At 40.7% G+C, this 27,340-nt stretch overlaps 1 protein-coding gene across 2 annotated transcripts in view; it reads left to right on the forward strand.

Moving 5' to 3' along the window:
• The window catches only part of Man1a1 (mannosidase alpha class 1A member 1), a 177,458-nt gene extending 158,626 nt beyond the window's left edge, over positions 1-18,832 (forward strand). For both annotated transcript variants that reach the window (XM_031348055.1, XM_031348056.1), the window contains exons 11-13: positions 521-693; positions 15,564-15,679; positions 16,048-18,832. In XM_031348055.1, coding sequence (XP_031203915.1) covers positions 521-693; positions 15,564-15,679; positions 16,048-16,174 — 416 coding nt within the window. In that variant the 3' untranslated portion in view covers positions 16,175-18,832. The remainder of the gene's footprint in view (positions 1-520; positions 694-15,563; positions 15,680-16,047) is intronic.
• Positions 18,833-27,340: the final 8,508 nt, after the last annotated feature.

Consider the following 27,340-nt stretch of genomic DNA (forward strand, 5'->3'; position numbering starts at 1 on the left):
CCCCATAAAGAGATTATGTGTCTGGCTTCCTATTCATAAAAATAGGCATTTAAACACAAAGATTAAATAACTGGCCTTTTGTGACATTCTAAGAGAACGCTCAACCACTAAGCTTTCAGCTACCTAGCAAATGGCTGCAATACCTTATAAACACCTTGCGGGTGTTCAGTAAATAGGAGTTAAATGGGGACAAAGAGAGAAAAAAAAAGAATTGTCACTTTCTAAAATGGATTCTCTTTTGGTGTTTCGAGACAGGGTTTCTCTGAGTAGCCCTGGCTGTCCTGGAACTCACTCTGTAGACCAGGCTGGCCTCGAACTCAGAAATCCACCTGCCTCTGCCTCTCAAGCGCTGGGATAAAATGGATTCTTTTAACTGATACAAATTTAGAAGTATCTTGACTATTGTGTATTGTATGACGTGTATAACTAGCCCTTAATCACTCTGGGGTGTCTGATTTTGGTCAAGGTCCCCACCCTTATTCAGGAGGTAACCCTTGCTAACTGATTGCATGTGCTCTAGATGTGAAGTTGGGACCAGAAGCATTCCGGTTTGATGGCGGCGTGGAAGCTATTGCCACGAGGCAAAATGAAAAGTATTACATCTTACGGCCAGAGGTTATCGAGACGTACATGTACATGTGGCGACTGACTCACGATCCCAAGTACAGGACCTGGGCCTGGGAAGCCGTGGAGGTGACGTTTGCATATTTCTTACAAGATCAGTTTCTCAGTGCAGAAATGGTCAACGTTGACTGCAAACCTGCTGCGGCAACTTTTCTGAGATTTCCATACCTTTATCAAGTTCGTTCCATTCCGGACTGGCTGTTTACAGAAAATCCATGGTGTAGAGTGGGCTTTAGAGATAGTGTATGGAACAATAATAAAACGGGATTACAGCTAGACTTGAACACTGAAGGATATAGGTCTAGACAGAAGGGTCTAGAAAGGCATGATGCAACATGAAGTTGTCCTAACTGTAGAAAGAACGGTTGCTTTATTCCACTGGGCACACTGGACAGCTTCTAGACGTTCAGCACTGTCTTGTCTATTGGAAATCACCATAGAATCCATGTTTTCCCGTTGCTCCTTGGGTCTGAATGATACCTTACGCTTTTACACAGAGCACAGGTCTTCAATGTTACCCTTTTGGGGTAGCATATCGGATAGCCTGCATATCAGATATTTACAGTAGGGTTCATAACAACCTCAAAATTACAGTTATGAAGTAGTAACAAAAATACTTTTGTGGCTGGGGGGATTCGCCACAACATGAAGGACTGTATTAGAGGATCTCTGCATTAGGAAGGTTGAGAGCCCCTGCTCTATAAAAAGCTATTTGCTTAGCTCTAGGAAGAACTTAGAGAACAGTTTCCCTTGGACAATGGTTGTCCACCAATAGAATTTCTCTACTCTACCTCAGTATGGTGTTTTAACTGCTTTACCTGGGTTTCTTCCTACCAAATGGGGAGCATTGTCCCCCAAATCTGTTGTGCTATGTCTGTAGGAGGTTCCCTCAGCTATAGATGAAACCATGACTAGTTTTAAGGGCTATTATGCAGAAAGGAATGGGAGAAAACAGAGAGTAAGAGCAAGCAGACACTTTAATTACTCTATTCTCCCTAGCTTCTTGGTAGAAAGCTAGCTGCTTTAAACACTGAGCGTAGAAAGGACTTCTCTGAGAAGTCTCAGGAAGTCTGTGTCAAGCTAAATATCACCTTGGGAGGGCCATTGATTAACCTTCTTTACCACCCCTTTCACCTAGTGTATCTGTTACCATTTTAAGGAAAATATTCAGTTCTCTGATTAGAGTCAACCAATAGTGACTCCACTTGTTTAAATTTACATTTTTTTCCTCTGGAAGGAAGTGTGTTAAAAGTGAATCCATCCAAGCCTCAGTGATAAGGCTGTGACTTGGCCTGTGAAGGAATTATGAGCTTGAATTGCAAATACTGATTTAAATTGGAAACATCAAGAATAACATATTTCATCAGATCTGACACTGGGACTGGGGGCGTGGTTCAGTTGCTGGAATGCTTGTATTGCAACACATGGGCCTGGGGTCTGATAATTGCACCAAAACACTGTGCATGGCAGTGCACACCTAGAATCCCGCCCTCAGGAAACAACAGGATGAAAGCTCAAAGTCATGCTCTGCTATATACCTAGTTTGAAAGCATCCTGTCCCAAAAAAGATGTGGCTTACTGGACAAGCATGAGAGCCTGAGTTCAGAACCCCCAATGCCATGTAAAATACAGGCATGGCTGTGTGATCATGTGACTCCAACAATGCTAAGAGTGCCAGAGACAAGCAGATCCTCAACTGGCCAGCCAGTCTAGCCACAGCAATGAACTACCTCAGACTACAAAGCGACAGAGGGTACCCAACATTGACCTCTGGCCTCCACATATGCTCACACAGGTCCGCAAAGCTATACACACCCATACACATGCTAAATCAAAATTAAAAAGGAAGATCTGACAGCATAATCTGTAGGAGGCAACATCATTTCACATACGACTCACGGCAAGATTTCATTGCAACGTGATAGATATTACATGTAAAAAGAAAAAAGTGTGTGACAAAGGATATTGAAAATGGGAAATCTCTGGTACTTGGTGGGCAGGCCATGGCTTTGCTTGATTCTTCAAGTGAGAGGAGCGTCTTTGTAAAAATAGAATTGGTTTCGTATAGGTGAAGTATATCTCATTTTTTACTTAATGTGACATGTGCTATGAAAGTATTTTCCTCTGTCAAAACCAAGGTGTCCCCTGACTTAGCTTCTAGTAAGTTCCTAGTAATTAGAACTTGGCTGGAGGGCTGAGCACAGACTCCTGAGGTCTTGCCTTTTCTATGGATGACAGTCATGACGCTGTAGGCAGTGGCACTCTGGAGGACCCTGTGCTTCACTAGCAGACCCCAGTACAGGGCCCTTGCTCCATAGCAGAAGTGCCCTGCTTTATAGCCATTCTGAGGCTGGCTTCCGCTCCTCCTTCTTAGCCCTAAGCCATCACAGGGAGCAGCCAGGCCAGGAAGAAGTGGGATCACTTTCCTGTAGGGAGCTCACTGTGGTTGGAGAGTTGGCTCCAAAGGCAGTCTTTTTATTTATATATCCTTAAATTCCAAATGATATCTCCTTTTCCAGTTTCCCCTCCAGGAAAAAAAACTGTTACCTCCCCCCTCCCCCTGCTCACCAGACCACCCTCTCCCACTTCCTGGCCCTGGCATTCCCTTACACTGGGGTATAGAACCTTCACAAGACCAAGGGCCTCTCCTCCCATTGATGTCTGACTAGGCCATCCTCTGCTATTCATATGCAGCTGGAGCCATTAGTCCCACCATGTGTACTCTTTGGTTGGTGGTTTAGTCCCTGGGGGCTCTGAGGGTTCTAGTTAGTTCATATTGTTGTTCATCCTAAGGGGCTATAAACCCTTCAGCTCCTTGGGTCCTTTCTCTAGCACCTTCATTGAGGACCCTGTGCTCAGTCCAATGTATGGCTATGAGCCTCTACTTCTGTATTAGTCAGGCACTGGCAGAACCTCTCAGGAGACAGCTATATCAGGCTCCTGTCAGCCAGCATATGCTGGCATCCACAATAGTGTCTGGGTTTGGTGATTGAATATGGGAAGGATTCCCAGGTGGAACAGTCCCTGGATTGTCCTTCTTTCAGTCTCTGCTCCATTGTTTGTCTCTGCAACTCCTTCAATGAGTATTTTGTTCCCCCTTCTAAGAAGGAACAAAGAATCCACACTTTGGTCTTCCTTCTTCTTGAGTTTCTTGTGGATTGTATTTTGGGTATCCTAAGTTTCTCGGCAAATATCCACTTATCAGAGAGTGCATACCAAATGTGTTCTTTTGTGATTGGGTTACCTCACCAGGATGATATTCTCCAGATCCATCCATTTCCCCAAGAATTTCATAAATTCATTGTTTTTAACAGCTGAGTAGTACTTCATTGTATAAATGTACCACATTTTCTGTATCCATTCCTCTGTTGAGGGACATCTGGGTTGTTTCCAGTTTCTGGCTATTATAAATAAGGCTGCTATGAACATAGTGGAGCATGTGTCCTTATTACATGTTGGAGCATCTTCTGGGTATATATGCCCAGGAGTGGTATAGCTGGGTCTTCTGGTAGTGTTATGTCCAATTTCCAGAGGAACTGCCAAACTATTTTCCAGAGTGGTTGTACCAGCTTGCAATCCCACCAGCAATGAAGGAGTGTTCTCTTTCTCCACAACCTCGCCAGCATCTGCTGTCACCTGAGTTTTTGACTTAGCTATTCTGACTTTATTTCTTCCTTGACCAGGTTATCATTGAGTAAAGGTTGTTAAGCTTCCACATTCATGTGGGATTTCTATTATTTATGTTGTTATTGAGGAGCAGCCTTAGTCCATGGTGATCTGATAGGATGCAAGGAATTATTTCAATCTTCCTGTATCTGTTGATGCCTGATTTGTGACCGATTATGTGGTCAATTTTGGAGAAGGTACCATGAGGTGCTGAGAAGGTATATCCTTCTTTTTTTTTCTTAAGGATAAAAAGTTCTATAGATATCTGTTAAATCCATTTGTTTCATAACTTCTGCTAGTCTCACTGTGTCTTTCTTTAGTTTCTGTTTCCATGATCTGTCCATTGCAGAGAGTCGGGTATTAAAATCTCCCACTATTATTGTGTGTGGTGCAATGTGTGCTTTGAGCATTAGTAAAGTTGCTTTTATGAATGTAGATGCCCTTGCATTTGGAGAGTACAGGTTCAGAATTGAGAGTTCATCTTGGTAGATCATATCTTTGATGAGTATAAAGTGTCCCTCCTTATCTTTTTTGATCACTTTAGGGTGAAAGTCGATTTTATTTGATATTAGAATGGCTACTCCAGCTTCTTTCTTAGGACCATTGGCTTGGAGAATTGTTTTCCAGCCTTTTATTCTGAGGTAGTGTCTGTCTTTGTCACTGAAGTGGGTTTCCTGTATACAACAAAATGTTGGGTCCCGTTTATGTACCCAATCTGATAGTCTATGTCTTTTTATTGGGGAATTGAGTCCATTGATATTAATAGATATTAAGGAAAAGTAATTGTTGCTTCCTGTTATTTTTGTTGTTAGAGTTGGAATTCTGTTCATGTGGCTATCTTTTTTTAGGTTTGTTGGAAAATTAGTTTTCTGCTTTTTCTAGGATGTATTTGCCCTCCTTGTGTTGGAGTTTTCCATCTATTATCCTTTGTAGGGCTGGATTTGGAGAAATATATTGTGTAAATTTGGTTTTGTCATGGAATATCTTGCTTTCTCTAGCTATGGTAATTGAGAGTTTTGCAGGGTATAGTAGCCTGGGCTGGCTGGCATTTGTGTTCTTGTAGGGTCTGTATGACTTCTGCCCAGGATCTTCTAGCTTTCATAGTCTCTGGTGAGAAGTCTGTTCTAATTCTGATAGGCCGGCCTTTATATGTTGCTTGACCTTTTTCCATCACTGCTTTTAATATTCTTTCTTTGTTTTGTGCATTTGGTGTTTTGACTATTATGTGGCGAGAGGAATTTCTTTTCTGGTCCAGTCTATTTGGAGTTCTGTAGGCTTCTTGTATGTTCATGGGCATCTCTTTCTTTAGATTAGGGAAGTTTTCTTCTATAATTTTGTTGAAGATATTTACTGGCCCTGTAAGTTGAGAGTCTTAACTCTCTTTTATTCCTATTATCCTTAGGTTTGATCTTCTCATTGTGTCCTGGATTTCCTGGATGTTTTGGGTTAGGAACTTTTTGCTTTTCGTGTTTTCTTTGACTGTTGTGTCAATGTTTTCTATCTCCAGAGTTGTCTCTCTTTGTGATTTCTTAACTGTTTCTACTTCCATTTTTAGGTCCTGGATGGTTTTGTTCAATTCCTCCACCAGTTTGGTTGTGCTTTTATGTGATTCTTTAAGGGATTTTTGTGTTTTCTCTTTAAGGGCTTGTACCTGTTTACAGGAGAACTCCTGTATTTCTTTAAGGGAGTTATTCATGTCCTTCTTAGATTCCTCTATCACCATCATGAGATATCATTTTAGATCTGAATCTTGCTTTTCCGATTTTTGGAATATCCAGGACTTGCTGTGGTGGGAGTACTAGATTCTGATGAAGCCATGTAGTCTTGGTTTCTGTTGGTAGGATTCTTACGTTTGCCTTTCGCCACCTGTTAATCTCTGGTGTTAGATGTTCTTGCTATCTCTGGCTGGAGCTTGTTCCTCCTGTGGGTCTGTATGCCTGTGTCAGCACTTCTAGGAGATCAGCTCTTCCCTTTTAAGACCAGTGCTGTGGATCAGCAGTCCCTCCTGGTTACACATGGATGAATGAAGGACCTTGTCCCAGTTGCTCTGCAGCTTCTGTGGCCTGTGCCTCCTGGTTGGTCTCACCTTTAAAAAGTCTCTGGAGAGAAAATGGAGTTCTCACCTGAGTCCTGGGGTCAGAGCACTCCCTAGAGACAAGCTCTCCACTTGTGGGAAATGTGCAGAGAGGGGTGTGCCTCAGCTGTCTGTCCTTCCTGAGTCCTGGGGTCAGAGCACTCCCTCCCAAAGGCAGTCTTTAGCCAATGAGATTCCACAGCGGGTGTCTAACCATTTTAATCTTCTTAAAAGAACACTTTCACCATGTGCATGCTTGCTGCATGGCCCTATGACCTGTCCTCCATTGCACACAGCTGGAACCACAGCATCCTGGGCTGTGGAGATGGCTCACTGGTTGAGTGCTTACCTTGCACACTGGAGTCTTAGAATTCCAATCGCCAGAGACCACATAAACCCAGGCATGCAAGCATCATGTGTGTTCTCCCAGTGTTTCTACTACAACATGACAGGTGGAGATAGGAGAATCCACAGAAATTCATGGGACAGGATGCGTGGGGTGTGCAAGGGGCCCTGTCACAAACAAGACAGAAAGTGAGAATCAATACCCAGAGTCACCTTTATATTACACACACACACACACACACACACAGACGTGCACACACACACATACACCACACAAACACACACACACACAGAGTCACTGTCTTATTTTACTTTCCTGTTGATAGGATAAAATACCGAAAGCTATGTAAGGCAGAAAGGGTTTAGGGTTTAGTCTGTTATTCTGGCTCACAGTTCTGAGATAGTCCATGGTGGGGAAACAGGTCCGAGAAACTGCAATTTGAAGCAACTGGTCACACTGGTGAGAAAATGCTGTTGCTCCACAACCCCTCCACTTGATGTAGTCCAGAATCCAATCTAGGGACTAATGCCACCCACAGTTGACTGGTCTTCACACCTAGTACAAGCAAGATAATCCCCCATAGGCATGACCATCCCAAGTGACTAATAAGGATATGAAGGTAACAGCACTGTCACACACACACACACACACACACACACACACACACACACACACACACACATCGAATACTGCCCTTTACCCAGTGTTCTTTCACCGATACACTCAGTAAAAACCGATGTCCATGTCTTCGTTAGATAGGATAATTATTTTAAGTACATTAGGGCAGTGTAGATGCCTCAGTGCAACACTGGAGCCTGCCTTCCTAAGGAAACGGCACTCCAGTGATCATAATCATGTCGGACACTTGTGAGTACACCTACCAGGAGTAACTTCTAGCCAATACTTCATTTGCTACCTGTCAGTAATGGCATGAACTGTACTGCATTTGTCCCAAATTGAGTATGTGACAGCTGGCAGATAAGATTTATCTGAAGAAGAGCGGTGACTACTTATTCATGCAGATTAGGTAACATCACAGCCGATCCACAGAAGAAAAGGCCTCATGGGACTTCGGCTTTCTTCACAGCGTTCGTTGGTGCCTTGCACTTGACGCTTTGCACACCAACATTCGGAAGCTGAGAGAATAGTGTTTATCTCCCAATACTGCTTCTACTCCTCCGGCCGTGATCCTTCCTTTCAAATGCTCTCTCTGATTTACTTGTGCTGCCTGAGCCTTTGTTATTTTTTTTCTCTCTCTCCTTGAGGCCAGAGCAGTTTCAAGCAGACACCATTAATGGTGTTAGAGCTTGGGGGTTGACTCTTACAAATCTCTCCATGGACTGGCTATCCAATTCCTATCTTCATAGCAGTGCTTCCTGGCTTGAATCTGACTGACTGGTCCTGCTGGCTCTTCGCTTTCTCAGCCAACCCCACATTATAATCACTCGGGGTCAAGTTTGTCTTCCATCCACTGATTCAAGCTACAGTCACTATAAACAGCCCTAACATCCTGTCCTCTGCTGTTAGCGCACTGCAGCACATTTGGTCCATAATAACATCAGCCCTTACACAAAATGCCCGGAGGCTGAGCACTGCCAGAGCCGACTAATGAAATGATCTGCTCAAGAGGTGACACTTTCCACTGTCGAGAAACGGTTAGATAAGAATCCGTCCTATTAGCCCAGGAAACCTGTTGTGCCCAGCTTCACATTTCTCATATCTCACCATTTATCCTTTTGTTTGGGAGGGTTCTGTTATTAGCACATAGTAAGTATACAAAATCAGAGGACTTGTGAGAGCGGTTCCTGCCAGGGCATGCAAGTGTTCCGGCTCATGCTTTTAGACTTTGACTTGGGGGTATTTAGTTTTAGGAAACTAAAAAGGGTCTTCTACATTATCCTCATTTCTAAATTATTTTTTAATATATCTAAAGCCTCAAAAACTTGAAAATAGGTAGGCTACTGAAAGGCCTTTTTATTGTGGTAAGTATTCCTTTGCCTGTGTTGAGGGCTCTGCCCATATTAAGGGATTTCAGAGACTGCAGTTAGCAAATCTAGACTTGAGGCCAGTGGTCCACTCTCACCAACTTTGTGTTCTTGACAACTGTCTTAGTCACGGTTTCTTTTGCTGTGCTGAAATATCATGACCAAAAGTAAACTGGGTAGGACAGGGTGTCTTTTGCTGACACTTCCACATCACACTGCTCATCACAGAAGGAAGTTAGAGCAGGAACTCAAATGGGACAGGAACCTGGAGGCCGGGGCTGGTGCAGGGAGGGGTGCTGCTTACAGGCTTGCTCCTCCTGGCTTGCTCAGCCTCCTTTGTTATAGAGCCTAAGACCACCAGACCAGGTTGGCACTATTCACAATGACCTCCCCCACCAATCACTAACTTAAAACATTCTCTCCAGGCTTGCTTGCAGCCTGAACTTATAGAGTCGTCCTCTCCTCTGTTGAGGTTTCCTCCTGTCAAATGGCTCTGACCTATGTCCAGTTGACAAAACTCGTCAGCACAACTGTTTGATCTTATTGTCCAGTGAGGAATTATGGGAGAAAAGCCATGACTGGGCGTGAACCGAAAAGGAAGGTGCCTGTGTTGTCTCTTCCCTTTTCTGATCTCTTTTGTTTCCTTGGTTGGTTGGTTGGTTGAATAGAGAGATGGTGAGATAATGTGGTAGCTGGGTTTTTGTTGTTGGCTTCACACAGGGTATCATTAGCTAACCCAGGCTGGCCTCAGACTCAGCACTCCTGCCTGAGCCTCCTGCATGCTGAAAAAAAGAGTCATGCACCACTATGTCCATCTGCCAGCTCTGTGTCAAATGAAAGAACTCATGAAAATGTCCATGGACAGAAAAGAGAGCTAATCACCGTGCTGGCCTTTTCCACTCATTCTCACCAAAAGAGCGTCACAGGAATGAATGGGCGAGGGAAGGTTTTGTGATTAAGATCGTTTTAAGGAATATTTGGAAATCCAGTTTCATTATATCCCAGAATAACCTCACTTGATTCTTTCTCCTTTTTTGGGATGACCATTTTTTTCTCAATTTACAAATAAAATTTGGCTTAATCCTCTCATCTGATACTTGGCAGCTTATCAAAGCTGCCCCCTTCTATCATAAAATGGAAAGAAAAAAATAGTCAGATGTAGATGTTGCCTTTGGAGCACTCTCTCAATTGTCTTATTGTATAATATTTAGAATTGATTTGAAGCCTCGTTTTAAGCTCATCATTTCGGTTTTGAAAGTATTTTCTTCCTCTTAAGTACTAAATCATGGGGAATTTTTCTTTTCTTTGTTCATGTAGCACATTGGCCCTCTACCTAGCAATAAAGTGCTTCTCATGGATGGCTGCTCTCTTCTGCTTTGCCTTATGTCCCTCGTATCAAAAGTCAATGACCTCATTGTCAGTATGTGTTGGTTGTGGCTGAGCACAGGGTGCAGTGTCCCTGCTTGCTCATGAGACTTCATGGCTGCTCATGTTCTCTCTTTCCTCTTTTTTGAGCTCGATTTTCAAACTATAGTATTTCTTCCAATCCCTTTTCTATTTTATGAAAGTTCTTCTCAACTAGCATGAAAAGGCCTGTAACTTTCAGGAAACTGAAGCATGATTATATAAGTGTAAAAAAAAAAATGGCATAGTTTGTTAGAGGACTTGCTTTGTAAGCATCAGGACCTGAGTTCAAGCCCCAACACACCCACAAATGCCAGGCTCAGAAGCATTCACCTTTAATCTCAACATTTGGGAGGTATGGACAAGAGGATACCTGGGAATAGCTAGCCAATCCTAATAGTCTAGCCTAATTGACAAGCTTCAGGCAAATGATAGTCCTTGTCTCAAAGGACATGATAGTCTGCATAAGATTTACATTCATGGTTGTTCTCCAGCCTCCATACACACATATTTCCACCCATACAGAAATACACATGTGCATGCACATTTTAAAAAGTGGTAGAATTGGGATTTATAAAATAAAGCAAATGTAAGTATAAGTAATAGAAATTAGAATAGGAAATTAAGAGTAACTTTACTTTATTTTTTTCTTTTACCTTTCACTATTACTCTTAATATATCATGATTTTGATGTCTTTGCTCTTATGTTTATACACTTTTATTAGTTAATTGTCTCACACCTTCACAAAATAGCCACCAAAAGCAATTTAATAAACAAAGAAATTTTGAATGTATATAGTTTAAAGGTATGTATGTATGTTCTTCGTGGCAGGAAAAGCATAGTACAGGGCACTTGAAATAGCTGTCTATGTCCACAGACAGGATTCAGAGAGAAGTAAATGTTTTATCCAGTCTTGGAACCACAGTCATGGTATGCCACACATCAACAGGAAGGCTTCCTTCACCACTTAAGTCCTCTGAAAACACCGTCCCATGGTCACAGTACTCATGGCCATGCTCAGAGGCACTGAATGGGTTGAACAGACAGTGAAGCATCCCAGGTACAGCCTCTGAAAACTCGACTTGAGACTCAGATGCACCATGATCTGTAACACTGTACCCCTGCCCCCTGCAATGACTCACGGTCCTCTCACAATGCAAAATGCTCTGTTTCAAAGCAGAAGTGCAAGATCATCTAAGACTTAAGGCCCTCTTTCAACCATTGGCCTCTCTAAAATCAAATTTCCATCTTATATACCATATTATATACCTTCAATATACAGTGACATAGAGCAAATGTTTTCATCCCAAAGCGGGGTGGAGGAATGGGATAATGGCAAGGAGCAATTGATCAAACAAGACCAAAATCCAAAGGAAAGAAAAACGGAAAAGCCTATGGCTCCATGCCTAGCCTCTAGGGTTTGTAGTACCATCATTCTGAGACCCAGAAGCTTTAAAGAACCCTGCTTCTTCAGTTCTTCAAACTGCAGCCAGCCCCAGTACGCTCACCTTTTGGCTTGTTTCACATAAAGCCAACTGGTATCGTCAACAGATGGCCAGTAGTGTTGGCAACCCCAACATCCTGGTATCACCATTGCACCTTTGGCTATATCTTCACAGCTCTAGGCAATGGTCTCTCCAAACCTCCTGGTAAAGAATCCAACCCTGCCAAGCACTGCTAGCCCTAGCCAGTTTGGGACACTTTGATGTAAGACTCAATTGCCCCCAGAAATTCTTGTATTTTTCATGCCTTCGAATCTACCACCATGTGAGAAATACTGCTAAGTTCTGCTGCCAGTTTAAGAATATTCTAACCTCTCTGCCCTAGCTGCAATGGCCTCTGTGTAGGTTGGTGGCTGAACAATGGGGAAGCACTTTCCAAGGCAGTTCTTTCCCAGCAGAGGAGCCCTTTAGCACTGTTCTCAAGTCAAGCATTTGCCCTTGAAATTAATTCTACAAATTCCAACTTTGGATGATGGAATTTTGCCCGCAGAGAACCTTTCCCATAATCTCAGGGCAACATGTGAAGTTTCTTAGGTATGCTAATGCTCTTTAACATTTTTAAGCTCTTTCTGCCCTTTCCTGCTGTAAATCTGGATATGTGTAATAAGAAATAATCACACCACAGCCTGTGTGCTATGCTATCTTGACATTTCCTCCACAGCACAATTCAGTCCATTGTTCTTGAGCTCTAGGCTCACTCAAAATTACAGGACAGAAGAACAGTGCAGCCAGGTTCTTTGCAGAATATAACACAAATACGCCCCAGTCTAGTTCCCAAGAGAATTTGTGGTCCTTTCTACAACATCATGAGTTGGGCCTCCTCTGTTCACATTTTTCTCACAAGGCACTCATTAACTTTTGTTTATGGCACCACAATGCTCTCCAAATTCTCCTATAGCCCTCACACCAACAGCCTACAAGCCACACGATCAGGTTTATTATACATAGCACTGCCCCTTACTTCTCAATACTGGTTTTCTCTACTAGTTACGGAACTTGTTGCAATGAAAAAAAAATTATCTCCAAGTACAGTGTGGAACAGGGGGATTTATTTGGGCTCTCAGTTTGAAGGCAGAGTCTGTCTTGGTGAAGAAGTCAAGGCAGCAGAAACATAATGTAGCTGGTCACACTGCATCCAGAGTCAGGAATCAGAGAGCAAGGAATGATGGTGTTCATCCTTTCTCCTGTTCTTCCTTTTCTTCGGTTTGGGATCCCACCCAATGGAGTGATCCCACCCAAATTCATCAAGAATGTTTCTCCTCAGACAGACTTCTCTGGAAGCACTGTCAGAGGCATGTCCAGCGATGTGTTTCCTAAATGATTCTAACCCAAGTCAAGTTAACAATGAAGATAAAACGTCTGAGCTTTCTATGAATCAGGACAAGGTCTCGGATGACAATTTTTATTTTGCCATGTACTTAATAGAATTCCTAGAATATGGTAATAAAATAAATAACCTGGCTGGAATATACTTATTAACTAGACAAGCAGCCTGTAAAAATTTAAAATACATACCATATACAAAAACAAAAAACATATTAAAGAATTAAATCTAAGATCTAAAATAAATAAAATTCCTAGAAGAAAACTTTAAGAAAAAAAAAAATCATCTTGACCTTGGCCTGGCAGTAGTTTTATTGGATTTAATGCTCACAGAACAGCAACAAAAGTAAAATAAAACACACAGGACCACATCAGTCTTCAGTAGTTCTGCATAGCAAAGGAAACAATCAACTAAGCTAAAGTGATAGGGCATAGAAATTATTTTCAACCACTTGCCAACATGTAAGTGTATGATGACTTTTCTCTCCAACCACATATATGATGACATTCCCATAAGATGTTATTGCTTGGTAGTGTTGTGGCTGTCTTCTTTGTGTAAGTACACTCAGTGACTGTATCTTATAAGGAACTAATATCCAAGACGGTGACTTCATACAACTCAGTGAGGAAAGATAACTCATTCGGAAAATGGGCAAAGAACCTCCATGGGACTCTTTTCCTAAGAAGACATGCTAATAGCCAAAAACTATATGAAAAGGGCTCCAATATCTCTCATTATAGAGAATGCAAACAAAAATCATAGCGAGATCACCTCAGATCTATGAAAAGGGCTGTGATTAAAAAAAAAATAGTCAAGAGATTACTAGTGGTGTCAAGGATGCGAAGAAAGGAGAACCCTTGTACACTGTTGGTGACAATAGTAAACTGGTATGACCATCATGAGAAATAGTATGGAGGTTCCTTTAAAAATTAAAAATAAAGTGGTCATAAGATGAAGCAGTCCAACTTCTGGACATATATCCAAGGACATGCCATACGAGCTAAGAAATATCTGCAATCTCACATTGGCTACAGCATGATTCACAGTAACCAACATATATCTTGTGTTCCACAGTAGATGAAGAACTGAAGATGGTGGCACACATATGCAGTGGAACTCATACATTATCTTGAACAGAACATACCATACACAGAAAGGCTCTGTGGGATAGCACTTCCATGTAGAACTTAGGATAGTTGAAGTTCTTAACAGGTCTAAAGAGCAGAGTGGCAGTTACCAGGATCTGGTAATGAAGAAAAAAGGGACATATACCACATACACTAGTGAAAGGGTTTGGAAATTTCAGCTAAAAGGTGGAAACATGCTGGCTGGTGGTGGACCACGCCTTTAATCATAGCACTCAGGAGGCACAGGCAGGTAAAGTTCGAGGCCAGCCTGGTCTACAGAGTGAGTTTTAGGACAGCTAGGCCTCCACAGAGAAACCCTGGAGAGAGAAGGGACAGAAAAGTGAAGGAGAGTGAGGAGGAAGCTTTGGGGAGGCTTACTATACTATATAGCATGGTGAATTACAATATGTGAGTATATCTCAAGGATCCTCACCACACCAAAAAAAAAAAAATCTCATTCCAGATGCTATGGATATACATTGATTAGCTCGATGGTAATAGTCATTTCACAGACTGTACCTGAAGCAGCATGCTAATACAACCCCAATGTATGAGGATTTTATTTGTCAACAATACATCAGTAAGGCTGAAAAGTACGGACGAGGGCTTCTGGGGAAACAGTCTACAAACAGTAGTCAATTTATTGACAGATAACAAAACGGAAGGCGGGGACTTTGAAATTTTTACATATATTTTTATCCCCACACTTCCAACCCATCTCCTTTTCCAATATTCATTATGTTCACGCAGCTTAAAGAGAGCATTTCTCTCTAAGCTTCTGGAGCCATCAGTCAATTCATCCCATCCTCTTCTCTACCTTATTAAGGAAAAGAAAAAACTGGGTTTTGCAATGGATTCCAGACTCAACTTCTCTTCGTTTCCAATCACTGGCATCATTAATAGTTCTCTATACTCTTTTTTTTAATAACATAAGACTTAGTCAGAAAAATGTAGGGTTGCTATACTGTGATGAAAATAGAAGTCTTGGGAGCTCAACACACTTTCTTGGCCAGTGGTTTGCAAGTCCCAGTTGACATTAAAGGCACCCATAGACAGAGATCAGCACGCTTGCTCTATAAAGGATAAAGTAGCCTCTTAGCTGCTCACATCCAACATGGCACAAAAAGGCACAGACACTTTACAAGCAAACGAAGGTGGTCTAGCTATAGTTTAATAAAACTTTGTGTACAACGGGAATCAGTGGTCTAGACATAGCCTGTTGTCTTTGAATTACCAAACTTTACTCTGGACTAACAATGTAAAGGCTAGAAATGAATGCAGACTTTTCCCAAACCACACATGCAAGGGTTTCTCTTGAGGCAAAACAGAAAGTCCATAGGTCGTGTACCCTTTTTCATTTTATTTGCCTTTCTACTTTATGGTTTTCTATCAAAAAAGTCCTTCAAGCTCTCATTGCCTTTGAAACCTTGTCTTGTCTGAATTGGCCAATCTAATAAAAGATTACTGTTGATCACTTTACTGACTTTCCCATCTCTTCTTGGCAATTCAGGCCCTAGAGAGTCACTGCAGAGTGAACGGAGGCTACTCAGGCTTACGGGATGTTTACATTGCCCATGAGACTTATGATGATGTCCAGCAAAGTTTCTTCCTGGCGGAGACACTGAAGTAAGTAACATAAAATTATTCTCCAAGCGTGTGACTGAGGCCCCCAAGGAGATCTTCTCTACGGATGTCTTCAGGATGTACATCTATACCAAATGCGACTGATGTGTGCGGGAGCCATTCCAGTTTAGGTGCATCACCAGCACAGTCTCTGGGCAGGCATTTGTAGTCATTGCTGAGGCAGGTGGCCGGGGACTGTTCAGTGTCCTTCTCCTAGTCTAACACCCAAAGCATGAATGACGCCATGTCGAAGTCTGTGGGTGTTAGAATCAACGGAGGTCCGTGGTTCTCTACAGGATGCACAGAGACATGTGTGTGTCTCTGGGACATGGTTTCTTGGGCCTCATGCTCTCTTTTTTCCCTCTTTCCAGGTATTTGTACTTGATATTTTCCGACGATGACCTTCTTCCACTGGAACATTGGATCTTCAACACTGAGGCTCATCCTTTCCCTATACTCCGTGAGCAGAAGAAGGAAGTTGATAACAAAGAGAAATGAAAGACATTTTCTATTTTACTCTGCTTCATTCCCTCACTGCATACCTTAATAATTCCTTTTCTGGTAATCAGACATATGATGAACTCTCATTGATTGGCAAAAGTCTATGATTCTCTTAAGTTCTAAAATTGTTTTGCAGTCTCTTATGTTTAGTATCATAAGCCTAAGTGGACCTCAATTCTTGATTTCATTATTCAGCTAGTAGATCCACAGATTCTGCCTGTCATTTTCATTTTCTTAAGGAATCTATTGATTCTGAAATTCATGAAGTTGCGACATCATTTTGATAATAGAACCGTCTACCAGTGACCTCTTGATTATGATTTGATTTGACTGCAAAATTTCTTCCTCCTCTATGAGGAGATGCTGTCTGCTTCGAGCTGTAATGTTTTGCCATGTTGCAAAAAGCCATAATAATAAATTAAGCATTAAAAAGAAAAAGCATTTTTTTTTCCTTTTCAAGTTCATGTTAATCTGGTTTGTCTGTCCACCAGAGACAGGTCTTACAACTGTGACAGCCTCTTAGCAGGTCTATCATTATTTGATAGAATGTCTTCTAAAGTACTCCACTCTTATTGTGATTCAGATGAGAAAGTCGTCCCAGAAGAGCTGGCGACACTGGCCTCATTTCTTCACAAGTGCAGTATGTTTTTTATTGGGTGATTATGTTCATGTTTCCTCACTTTCATTTTGTTCTCTGCTTTTGCTCTAAATGCCCTGTGTCATCTCTGTATCACATACTGCTTAATTTCTCCCATCACCCATGACACAGCAAGGGGAGCTCCTGAGTTAGGCAGAATGCCAAGTTACCCAGTTACAGTTTTGAAAGAGAAAAGATTTAACATACCAGGTTTTCCTTTTAAATGAATCCATTCCAAAATCTGGTCTCTAAAAAGAGCGAGGATTCCATATGACTAGCTTGTGGATCTGCATTTCCTCCTTTGTTCTCTTTAAGCAAAGGATGCCTTGCACTTGGTTCAGATCTGAAAAGGGCTCTTCCCAGGTGTAGCTCATCATCGAACTTTAGTTTGTGAACATGAGCTTTTACCCAGTGAAAAAAGCATTTCTGATTTATCTATTCCTATTCAGCTAAAGGAGAAAAAAATCTAATTAGTTCTTAAGGACACAGTGTGTTAAATGTGCTTACATTCAGCATAAAGATCTTAACTTACAAGTAATTTATAGGGATGAACCCACTCCCTCATAATTTGATCTGTAGCAGATCAAAATAATTATATGATTCTTCTAAACTTTATTTTGAAATATGAATGATTTTCCCAAGGACAAATTTTGTGATAGCTTGTGTTACCACACCTGTTCTTTATATGAAAGATCAAATATGATTCATATGTACTGAAAGACAAAGATAAGAACCACCTCAATTTCATTCTACTACATTCAACAACAACAACAAAAACAAATAATACAAACCCATAGATTAGGTTAAATATATATTTCTGTGCATTTACTTTTTTCAAAATTTCTAATTTTATCAATTTCATATTGTACAACCTATTTTTTTGAGACATTTATTTTCTTAAACCTGAATAGACAACAGTTTTACCTATTTCACCTTTGGGGATGGTTTCAAAAGATGTTATTTTGGATCACTACCTTGTATGTCCTGGTTGTTCCCAGTATTGTACATTAGAACACATCAAAATGAGACAGTAAAATTAGCAAATGAAAAAGATCACTCAGTATATCATTATGGCTATGTTAACGCATCTCTGTTACCCAGTGAAACTTCTGCCTGTAATGCATTTAATCTCAAGAGGTTATGAACCCATGACGTCACGTTAATGAAACCGAATAGAACAGTCTGATTTACCTCTTCATTACAAGTTGATTCGACTGTAAAACTTTTCCCTCCATGAGGAAGAAATGAATAACAAATCTTTCTTTCCCTAGAGCTCAGAGGTAAAATATTAAAGTTTGCTGCCAAAATTTGGTCATCTGTACTTTGATTATAATTATCACTGTCCTTAGATTAGTTATTTAATTCATTTTCTTTGCATCTCCATTTGAAGGAACATCCAGAGCCGGTGAGTATTTCTGCAGCAGGTGGGGTTTGAAAGTCAGGTCCTGTGTACCTACTACGGTGTCATGTAGCTGTTGTGTTCCAGTATAAGCAGGGAAGGAGCCGAACCACAGGCCGCTCCACCACTGGAAAACATTGTTTTCAGTTTTAAAACCAGATCTCAGAACACCAAAAAATTTAAACAAGAGGTTAATTTTATAGAAATGTAACTAATTAAGCTTTATGTTTATGTGTTGATTTTAAACAATTAAGTCTCCAAATGGATACCAACTCATTCATTTCCAACAAAACTGTGCGGTTTGGTTTACATGTATAATCCACATCCTTAAAGATGAATAGTTACAGTAGCACCCATTTTGTGTTTATAAAACCTGTTTTGATACACTGTAGTACACATATAAGTTGTATGCCAATTTATAGAACTCAGTGACTTCTCTATCATGTGTGCCATCCATTTTTACATTGACTGGTTTTGATTTGTTCATAAGCACATTCTGTCATTTCCAGCTTTATATAAATCTCTGATGTTATGGAAAACCTAATAGATTGACACATAATTTTTAAAAATTATATTTGTAAAATTTCTCTATTGTGAATAAAGTCTTTTAATATATCTCCTCCTGTGTCTTATCACTGTGACTTTAAAGATGCCTCTGTATGAATAGATGGACGAGTGTAGATAGTTGCAAATGGAAATAACAAATTCTACTAATGATTACACATTTCCCGTGAAAAACTTCATTGAAAGTAATTTTGCACACGCAGCCTTTGGCTAATTGGGTTCCTGTTGCAGGAAATATTAAAAAAATGAACCTGCCAACTCTCCTCGCTCCTGCTTCTCTCAACCCCCCAACACTTGGGCCCCCCCAGCAGGCCACAGGGCTCCCGCAGGGTGCTCTCTATCTCAGGTCTCTCTGCCCACCAACTCTCCGGCAGAGGGGCCCTGAGTTCCTCTCCCTACTACACAAAGCCCCACAGCCATCACAACATCCAATTACCTGGTAGAATTAAAAACCTTAAAGCTTGCTGTGTGGTGGTGGCACACATCTTTAATCCCAGCACTTGGGAGGCAGAGGCACGTGGATTTCTGAGTTTGAGGCCAGCCTGGTCTACAGAGTGAGTTCCAGGACAGCCAGAGCTACACAGAGAAACCCTGTCTTGAAAAAAAACAAAACAAAACAACAACAACAAAAAATTCTTAAATCTTATGTATGTGTCAATAAAATCAGATATACAAGATACCAATACAATAATTTGAGAGCCAATTGATACTGATAAAAGCTTTATTCCATTTATTCCAACCTTCTGATATCGTAACTGTGGCTGGTTCAAGCCATGCTGGTTCATGTCCACCTCCATTCTCCTTCCTCCCTCTCTCCTGAAGGATCTCCACCTCCCTTTTCCTTGTCCAGTCACAGGCCTCTTCTGTACTAATGTAATTGGATAGGGGAAATCCTGCAACAGGTTCCCTTGCTGGGAATCTCACCTAAGTTCAGCACCAGGGCATGCAAGGTCGAGGTACAAAACCAATGTCAAAAAAGGCACGGAAAGTATGATGCTTTTTATTAAGTTTATGACCTAGTCAATGCTCCACAACATTCATCCTAAAACCATAAAATGGAATTTAATATGTTTATTATAGGGTAGATTCATAATTGACCTTAAATTCAGGAGGGCGAGATTAGAGTCTCAGAAAGGCTGAATAGAAAAGAGAATTTAGCTGTTCATGGACAAGCCTAGGTTTAGAAGCCTATGTTCTGCTTTTCTTGGATAATGTGGCCACCCCTCTTGTTACATAGAACTCTTCGCTGTTTATATAACTAACTCCTCACCTTCATGTTTCTACTCACCTTATCAAACTATTGAGAATTCCCATCAGCCTTTGTCTCTTACTCTATGTTATTTTCTAAAAACCTACTGCATGTTCATGTGACTGGGTCTCATAGTCCTTGCCTTGTACAGAAAAAATTAATATACTTTTGGATAGCAACAACCACAATTTTATATATATCTAACATCGTCGAATGGGAGCCCTTTGAGTTCATTTATTTGCAACACACACAGCACAAGCACCACAAGCTGTGTTTATTTCTATGGTGACCGATTTATTAAAATATGCTGTAAACATGATTTTTATTTATGCTGATTGTCAGCCATCCATGCAGAAATGGCATCTTGGCAATACATCTCCCTTCTGATAATGATACGGATACAGTAGGTTGCAAGTTAATAACAGTAAATAAGATCAATCTTCAATTAGGCATAGAGTTTCGATGTCTAAATGTCATTCTAGCTTCTTATATGCTACTTGAAATTAAGTGTCAGATAGTGTCTTAGGGATTTATTGCTGTGAAGAGATAACTTGACTAAGGTAACTTATGAAAGTAAACATTTCATTGGGCCTGGCTTATAGCTTCAGAGGTTTAGTCCATTATCATCATGACAGGAAGCATGGCAGAGTCCAGCGAGACTTGGTGCTGAAAGAGCCAAGAGTTCTACATCTTGTAGAGGCTCACAGCCATCCATTGTACTGAGTACAGGGTCCCCATTGAAGGAGTTAGAGAAAGGACCAATGGAGCTGAAGGATTTGCACCCCCCTAAAACGAACAACAATATGAACTAACTAGTACCCTCAGAGGTCCCAGGGACTCAACCACCAACTGAGGACTATACATGGTGGGTCTGATTGTTCTGGCAGCATGTGTATAGTAGAGGATTGCAAAGTCAATCATCAATAGGAGGAGAGGCCCTTGGTCCTGTGAAGGTTCTGTGCCCCAGTGTAAGGGAAGGCCAGGGCCAATAAGTGGGAGAGGGTGCGGTGGCAAGCATGGGGAGGGGGGAGGCAACAGGGGTTTGTTCTTGTTGTTTTTGTTTGTTTCTTGGAGGGGAAACTGGGAAAGAAAAATCATATGACATGTAAATAAAGAAAATAATAAAAAATGTCAAGAAGAAAGAAAGACATTAAAAGAGAGAGAGAGAGAGAGAGAGAGAGAGAGAGAAAGGGAGGGAGAGAGAGAAAGAGAGGGAGAGAGAGTTCTACATCTTGATCCAAAGGCAGCCAGGAGGAGGGTCAGGATCACCCTGGCCAGACTTGAACATATATATGAGACCTCATAGTCCCACTCATAGTGACACGCTTCCTCTAACAAGGCTATACCTCCAATAAGGCCACACATCCTAATAATGCCCCTTTCCGTGGACAAAATATATTCAAACCACCACATATGGAAAACCTTCACTGGAACTCTTTAACTGACTGAATGGTCCAAAGGTCAATATCCACTTTTCCCAAGCTCATTCTATCTACATGATCCAATATGTAAGTTATAATTTTCAGGAAATATTTGCCATACATTTGATGTGCTCTTTAAAGTATCAGAACAACATTATAGTTTAGGCAGAGTTTCATCCCACTTTGTTATTTTCAAGATGACTTGGTGGAGGCTTTTTCCATCATCAGGAACCATTTTCTACCCTAATCTATCCTAACAGACTCAAAGGACTGGTAAAATTTTGTGGTAAAGAGAAAAACAACAGATGAGCATCCAATCAACCTTACCAAAGGAAAGGAGTCCAATTGGAGTTCACACAAGATATTTCTATTAAGATACAGGTTACACTTCACCTATATCAATACCTCATGGGAAAATCTAGTCTTCACTCACTTTTAACAAGATTAGGATGTCCCAGAAGATCCTGTGTTATCCCTCTGCATACAAACACTGAGAACCCATGGACGGAACGGGCAAAGGGGCAGAAAAGCTAAGGAATTCGTGACTCATGCTAAGCACATAGTTCTGCTGTTGGACGCTTGAGTACAATTGGACAACCCCGATCACTTTGGAAACATCAATTTTTTTTTTTTTTTTTTTACAAAAGCATTTCTGAGCAATGGGTGATGCTTCTAAATCTTTTAAACAGAATCACACTGGACTTTTAAATATAACTCTTCTTAGAGGAATCTGTATGAAGCATTAAATTCAGCTACCCCTGGTTTTATTAAGTGATCATTTTGTTAGCTCTCTTCTCCAATAGCTGCTTTTAAAGTCGTTTCTCCAACTGTTTCTCCATCCCTGATTGTAACATGACTCACTTTCACAAAGTCCGTGGGACTCCTGAGTTAGCTTGCATAACGTCCTGCGTGGAGTGTTTGTGGGTATGAACACCGTTAAGCACCTTCATTTCCTGCCCCTCCACCTTGCTCAGTTCCTTCACATACATCTCCAGACATCATCAAAAGCTTCATTGACATGCCATTATTTTGAACATTTTGAGTCCCCTTAAAACATGTCCTTACTTATTGAATAAATGAACTTAAATCTCTGTCACAGATCCATTTAATTCCACAGTGAATGCAAATTACCATGGAACATTTGAAAACAATGATAGATGTATAACAAAAGCCTTTTCCACATACTGAGATATTTTGTCCTTAGGCTATGAGTATATATTAATTCTCGGGGTCTACAAAGAGGGCCATAAAATGTACTGCATTGCAAATAGCATTTTCCAAAATGACTGGCACCTGGGAGTTTTGTTTTGTTTCTAAACTCGTAGGAGAAACAAATGCACACATGTTCATAGAGTCTGGGGGAACTTTATTCTTGCTCTTGCAATCCGTGGAAGTCTATGGAAAACAGGAAAGCATGACTTGGAATCACCATTTGGAGCGAGCTTCGTGGGGAAGGCAGGTTCCAGTTCAAGGAATGCACAGCTCTGGTTGGTTGTAGTTCAAGAACCCATTTAGTAAGTGGCCAAGGCGAAACAGGGTAATTCTTTTTTTTTTCCTATGCAAACTTCTTAATGGGCATCTAAGTACCACCTTAGCATCCTGATACATGAACCCCAAGAGCACTTAAGTTCTAGTCATTTTCCTTTTCCATCTTGCATTTGCCTACCTGATGACTTTGCCATTTAGAGGAGATACAATATATACATTATACATACATATACATATATATACACATATATGTATTATATATATATATATACATATATACATATAAATATCACCTACATATATGTGTGTGTGTGTGTGTGTGTGTGTGTGTGTGTTCCCTCTAGTCTCTTTTTGTGTGTAACATAGTATAAAAGGGAAAGAAAGTAGTCACAGTGGGGCAGTGAGAAACAAATTTCACAAGTAATCAAAACAACCCAGTGCCACACTGAGATCCATCCTAAACTACCTGGCTGACTTGGAATGAGCATTTTGAGGGTTTGAATCTCAGTTTCTCTGTCTGGAAAATAAAGCTGTGATGAGCCAGGTCCAGTTGCTACACTAGCTACTCATACAAGCAACAGCACACATGCAGCACCTCTGTTTGTATGCCAGAGGCTGCTATCCCCAAAATACAAGCTATCATAAAGTAGGACGTGGAGAAAAGACTGCATCTTCAACAAAAGTAGTGCCAGTCAAAGGGGATAGCTACTCATACCAGAAGGAATCCAGATTCTTAGCTCTCCCCCTGCACAAAGCTCAACTCCATTTGGATCAAAGACCTCAACATAGGTCAAGTAATTACACATCTTGACAAGCTATCTTGTTGTTACGCTACTAATATCCTGAAGTATATACCCAATACCCTGACTCTGACAGAGGTAAAAGTAAGGCATGCACTTGAACTCCTTTACACAGGACAGGACTTTCTTAACATGAATTGCTAACATTGGCATTAAGACCAACATCTGACAAATGGGACATTATGAAAGTAAAAGGCTTCTTTAGAAAGAAGGATACCCACATCTGGCTGAAGGGGCAGTCTAAAGAATGGGAAGAAACTTTACCAGTTACCTATCTGACAAAGAGTTAGTATCTAGAATATATAAATAACTAAAAAAGAAATCTAAATGGCAAGAAAGCAAATACTTCAGCTAAAAGTTGAAGTATGGAACTAAATAGTTCTCAAAAGATGAAATATACATAACCGTGAAATACTATTTAAAATGTCCAACATCCTTAAACATTCCGGGAAATGGAAATTAAAACTACTTTGAGATTTCATCTTACCCCAATCAGAAGAGCTAAGAGCAATAAATAAAACAAATGATAACAAACATTGAAGTGGATGTGGACAAAGGGGAACATTACTCACTGTTGTTAGGGACACAAAACCTACTAACAATGTGGAAGTTCTTCAAGTTAGGAATAGATCTACCACATGATCCAGTTATAGGCATATACCCAAAGGAGTCTATATCATAATAAAGTAATACTTGCTCACCCACACTCATGGCTGTTTTATTTACAATAGCTAGCAAACTGGCAGTCATTTATCTAACACATTAGATGTCCATCAACAGATGCATAGATAATGAAAATGTGATACATCTACACATTGGAATATTATTCATGTGTTAAGAAAATTGAAATTGGTTCCTTCCGGTCGGTCTGGGCTGGGGTCCAGAGCAGACCTTGGGCACAAGCTTTGCAGCCAGTCCCACAACACCCAGAGGAAGCTCCACTCCCAGGCACTCTGACACACCCAGGATCAGAGGTGAGCAGGAACCAACATCTGTCCCAACACTGGGAGTAACTGGGACCAGCAGGACCAGGCACACAGGAACTCTGCCAGCCCAGTAACTCCGGTTCCTTCCAGTCTGTCTGAGTTAGTGTTCTGAGCAGAACTTTGGCACAAGCTCTGCAGCCAGTCCCACAACACACAGAGAAAGCCACACTCCCAGGTAATCTAACAAGCCCAGGATCACAGGAACCCAGAATCACAGGATCACAGAGACAGCTTGAATCTGAGGAGTTCTAACACAACCAGGATCACTGGAAGGACAGGCTCCAGTTAGATTTAGCAAGGGCAGGTAGCACTAGAGTTAATCAGATGGTGGGGGGCAAGCGTAAGAAAATAAACAACGCAAACCAAGGTCACTTGCCATCATCAGAACCCAGTTCTCCCACCATAGCAAGTCCTGGACACACCATCACACTGGAAACGCAAGATTCAGATCTAAAATCACTTATCATGATGATGATACAGGACCTTAAGAAAGACATAAATAGCACCCTCAAAGAACTACAAGAGAACACAGGTAAACAGCTAGAAGCTCTTAAAGAGGGAACAGAAAAATCCCTTAAAGAACTACAGGAAAACACAATCAAACAGGTGAAGGAAATGAACAAAACCATCCAGAACCTAAAAATGGAAATAGAAACAATAAAGAAATCAGAAAGAGAGACAACTCTGGAGATACAAAACCTAGGAAAGAAATCAGGAGCCATAGATGCAAGCATCACCAACAGAATACAAGAGATAGAAGAGAGAATCTCAGGGGCAGAAGACACCTTAGAAAACATTGACACAACAGTCAAAGAAAATGCAAAAAGCAAAAAGCTCCTAACTCAAAACATCCAGGAAATCCAGGAAGCAATGAGAAGACCAAACCTAAGGATAATAGGTATAGAAGAGAGTGAAGACTCCCAATGTAATGGGCCAGTAAATATCTTCAACAAAATTATAGAAGAAAACTTCCCTAACCTAAAGAAAGAGATGCCCATGAACAAACAAGAAGCCTACAGAATTCCAAATAGACTGGATCAGAAAAGAAATTCCTCCTATCACATAATAATCAAAACACCAAATGCACTAAACAAAGAAAGAATTTTAAAAGCAGTAAGAGAAAAAAGGCAAGTAACATATACTGGCAGGCCTATCAGAATTACGGCAGATTTCTCACCAGAGACTATGAAAGCTAGAAGATGCTGGGCAGATGTCATACAGACCCTACAAGAACACAAATGTCAGCCCAGACTACTATACCCAGCAAAACTCTCAATTACCATAGACGGAGAAAACAAGATATCCCATGACAAAACCAAATTTACACAATATCTCTCCACAAATCCAGCCCTACAAAGGATAATAGATGGAAAACATCAACATAAAGAGCAAAACTACACCCTAGAAGAAGCAAGAAGGTAATCTTTCAACAAATCCACACAAACCTAATTCCACCTCTTACAACAAAAACAACAGGAAGTGACAATTACTTTTTCTTATTATATTAATTTGAAAATTAATATTACCAACATAACATAATCGATTGAAATCCAATAATATGAGGAATTAGAAATTTGTTGATTGTCATCCAATGATCTCTCTAATTTGGTAATTGGAGAAATAGGTCCAACATTGTACAATCTATATATACTGTCAGCTTGTTTGTTTGTGACATTGTCTTGCTGTGTACAACTTAAGGGTCATGAACTCTTGCTTCTCCTATCTCAGCCTCTCTATTAGTAGTATTGTTTATTTCATGTTTTTACACTATACTATGGTTTTCAGAACATCTTATATATTTCAAAAGTATTTATATACCCAAAAGAAACATAGACGATTAACTAGGGAAGTTGCTTGTAAGAGAACAACAAAGTGAGACTGAATGCTTTGCTTGACATTTGTAACTCTTGTATCAAGTTTGAAGAAGAGGACTTTATAAGTTATTCTTTCTCTGAGATGAATGCTTTTCCAAATTATCACAGCTAATGAACCAAATTCTTACCCTCACTTAAAGTCTGTACCACCCTCCAAGCAAAACCATTGTTCATTGAAACAGTTGATGAATGACTTTATGGATAGACCATCTTAATACCTACACCATTTCTTAAATGAATGTAACCTATTCTCTGTGGGCTGAGAATGAAGTCACTCACCCAAGTCAAATAGCTTTGGTGATGTGAAGGTCATTGAAATACAGCCTTAAGCTTCTGTAAGGCAAAAGACACTGTCAATAGGACAAAATAGCAACCAACAAATTGGGAAAAGATCTTTACCAACCCTGTATCTGATAGAGGGCTAATATCCAAGGTATACAAAGAACTCAAGAAGTTAGGCTCCAGAGAACCAAATAACCCTATTAAAAAATGAGGTACAGAGCTAAACATAGAATTCTCAATTAATGAACACCGAATGGCTAAGAAGCACCTAAGGAAATGTTTAACATCCTTAGTCATCAGGGAAATGCAAATCAAAACAACCCTGAGATTCCACCTCACACCAGTCAGAATGGCTAGGATAAAAATCTCAGATGACAGCAGATGCTGGCAACGACGTGGAGAAAGAGGAACATTGCTTCATTGCTGGTGGGATTGCAAACTGATACAACCACTCTGGAAATCA

This window comes from Mastomys coucha, unplaced genomic scaffold (genome assembly GCF_008632895.1).
Source record: "Mastomys coucha isolate ucsf_1 unplaced genomic scaffold, UCSF_Mcou_1 pScaffold3, whole genome shotgun sequence".
NCBI lineage: Eukaryota > Metazoa > Chordata > Mammalia > Rodentia > Muridae > Mastomys > Mastomys coucha.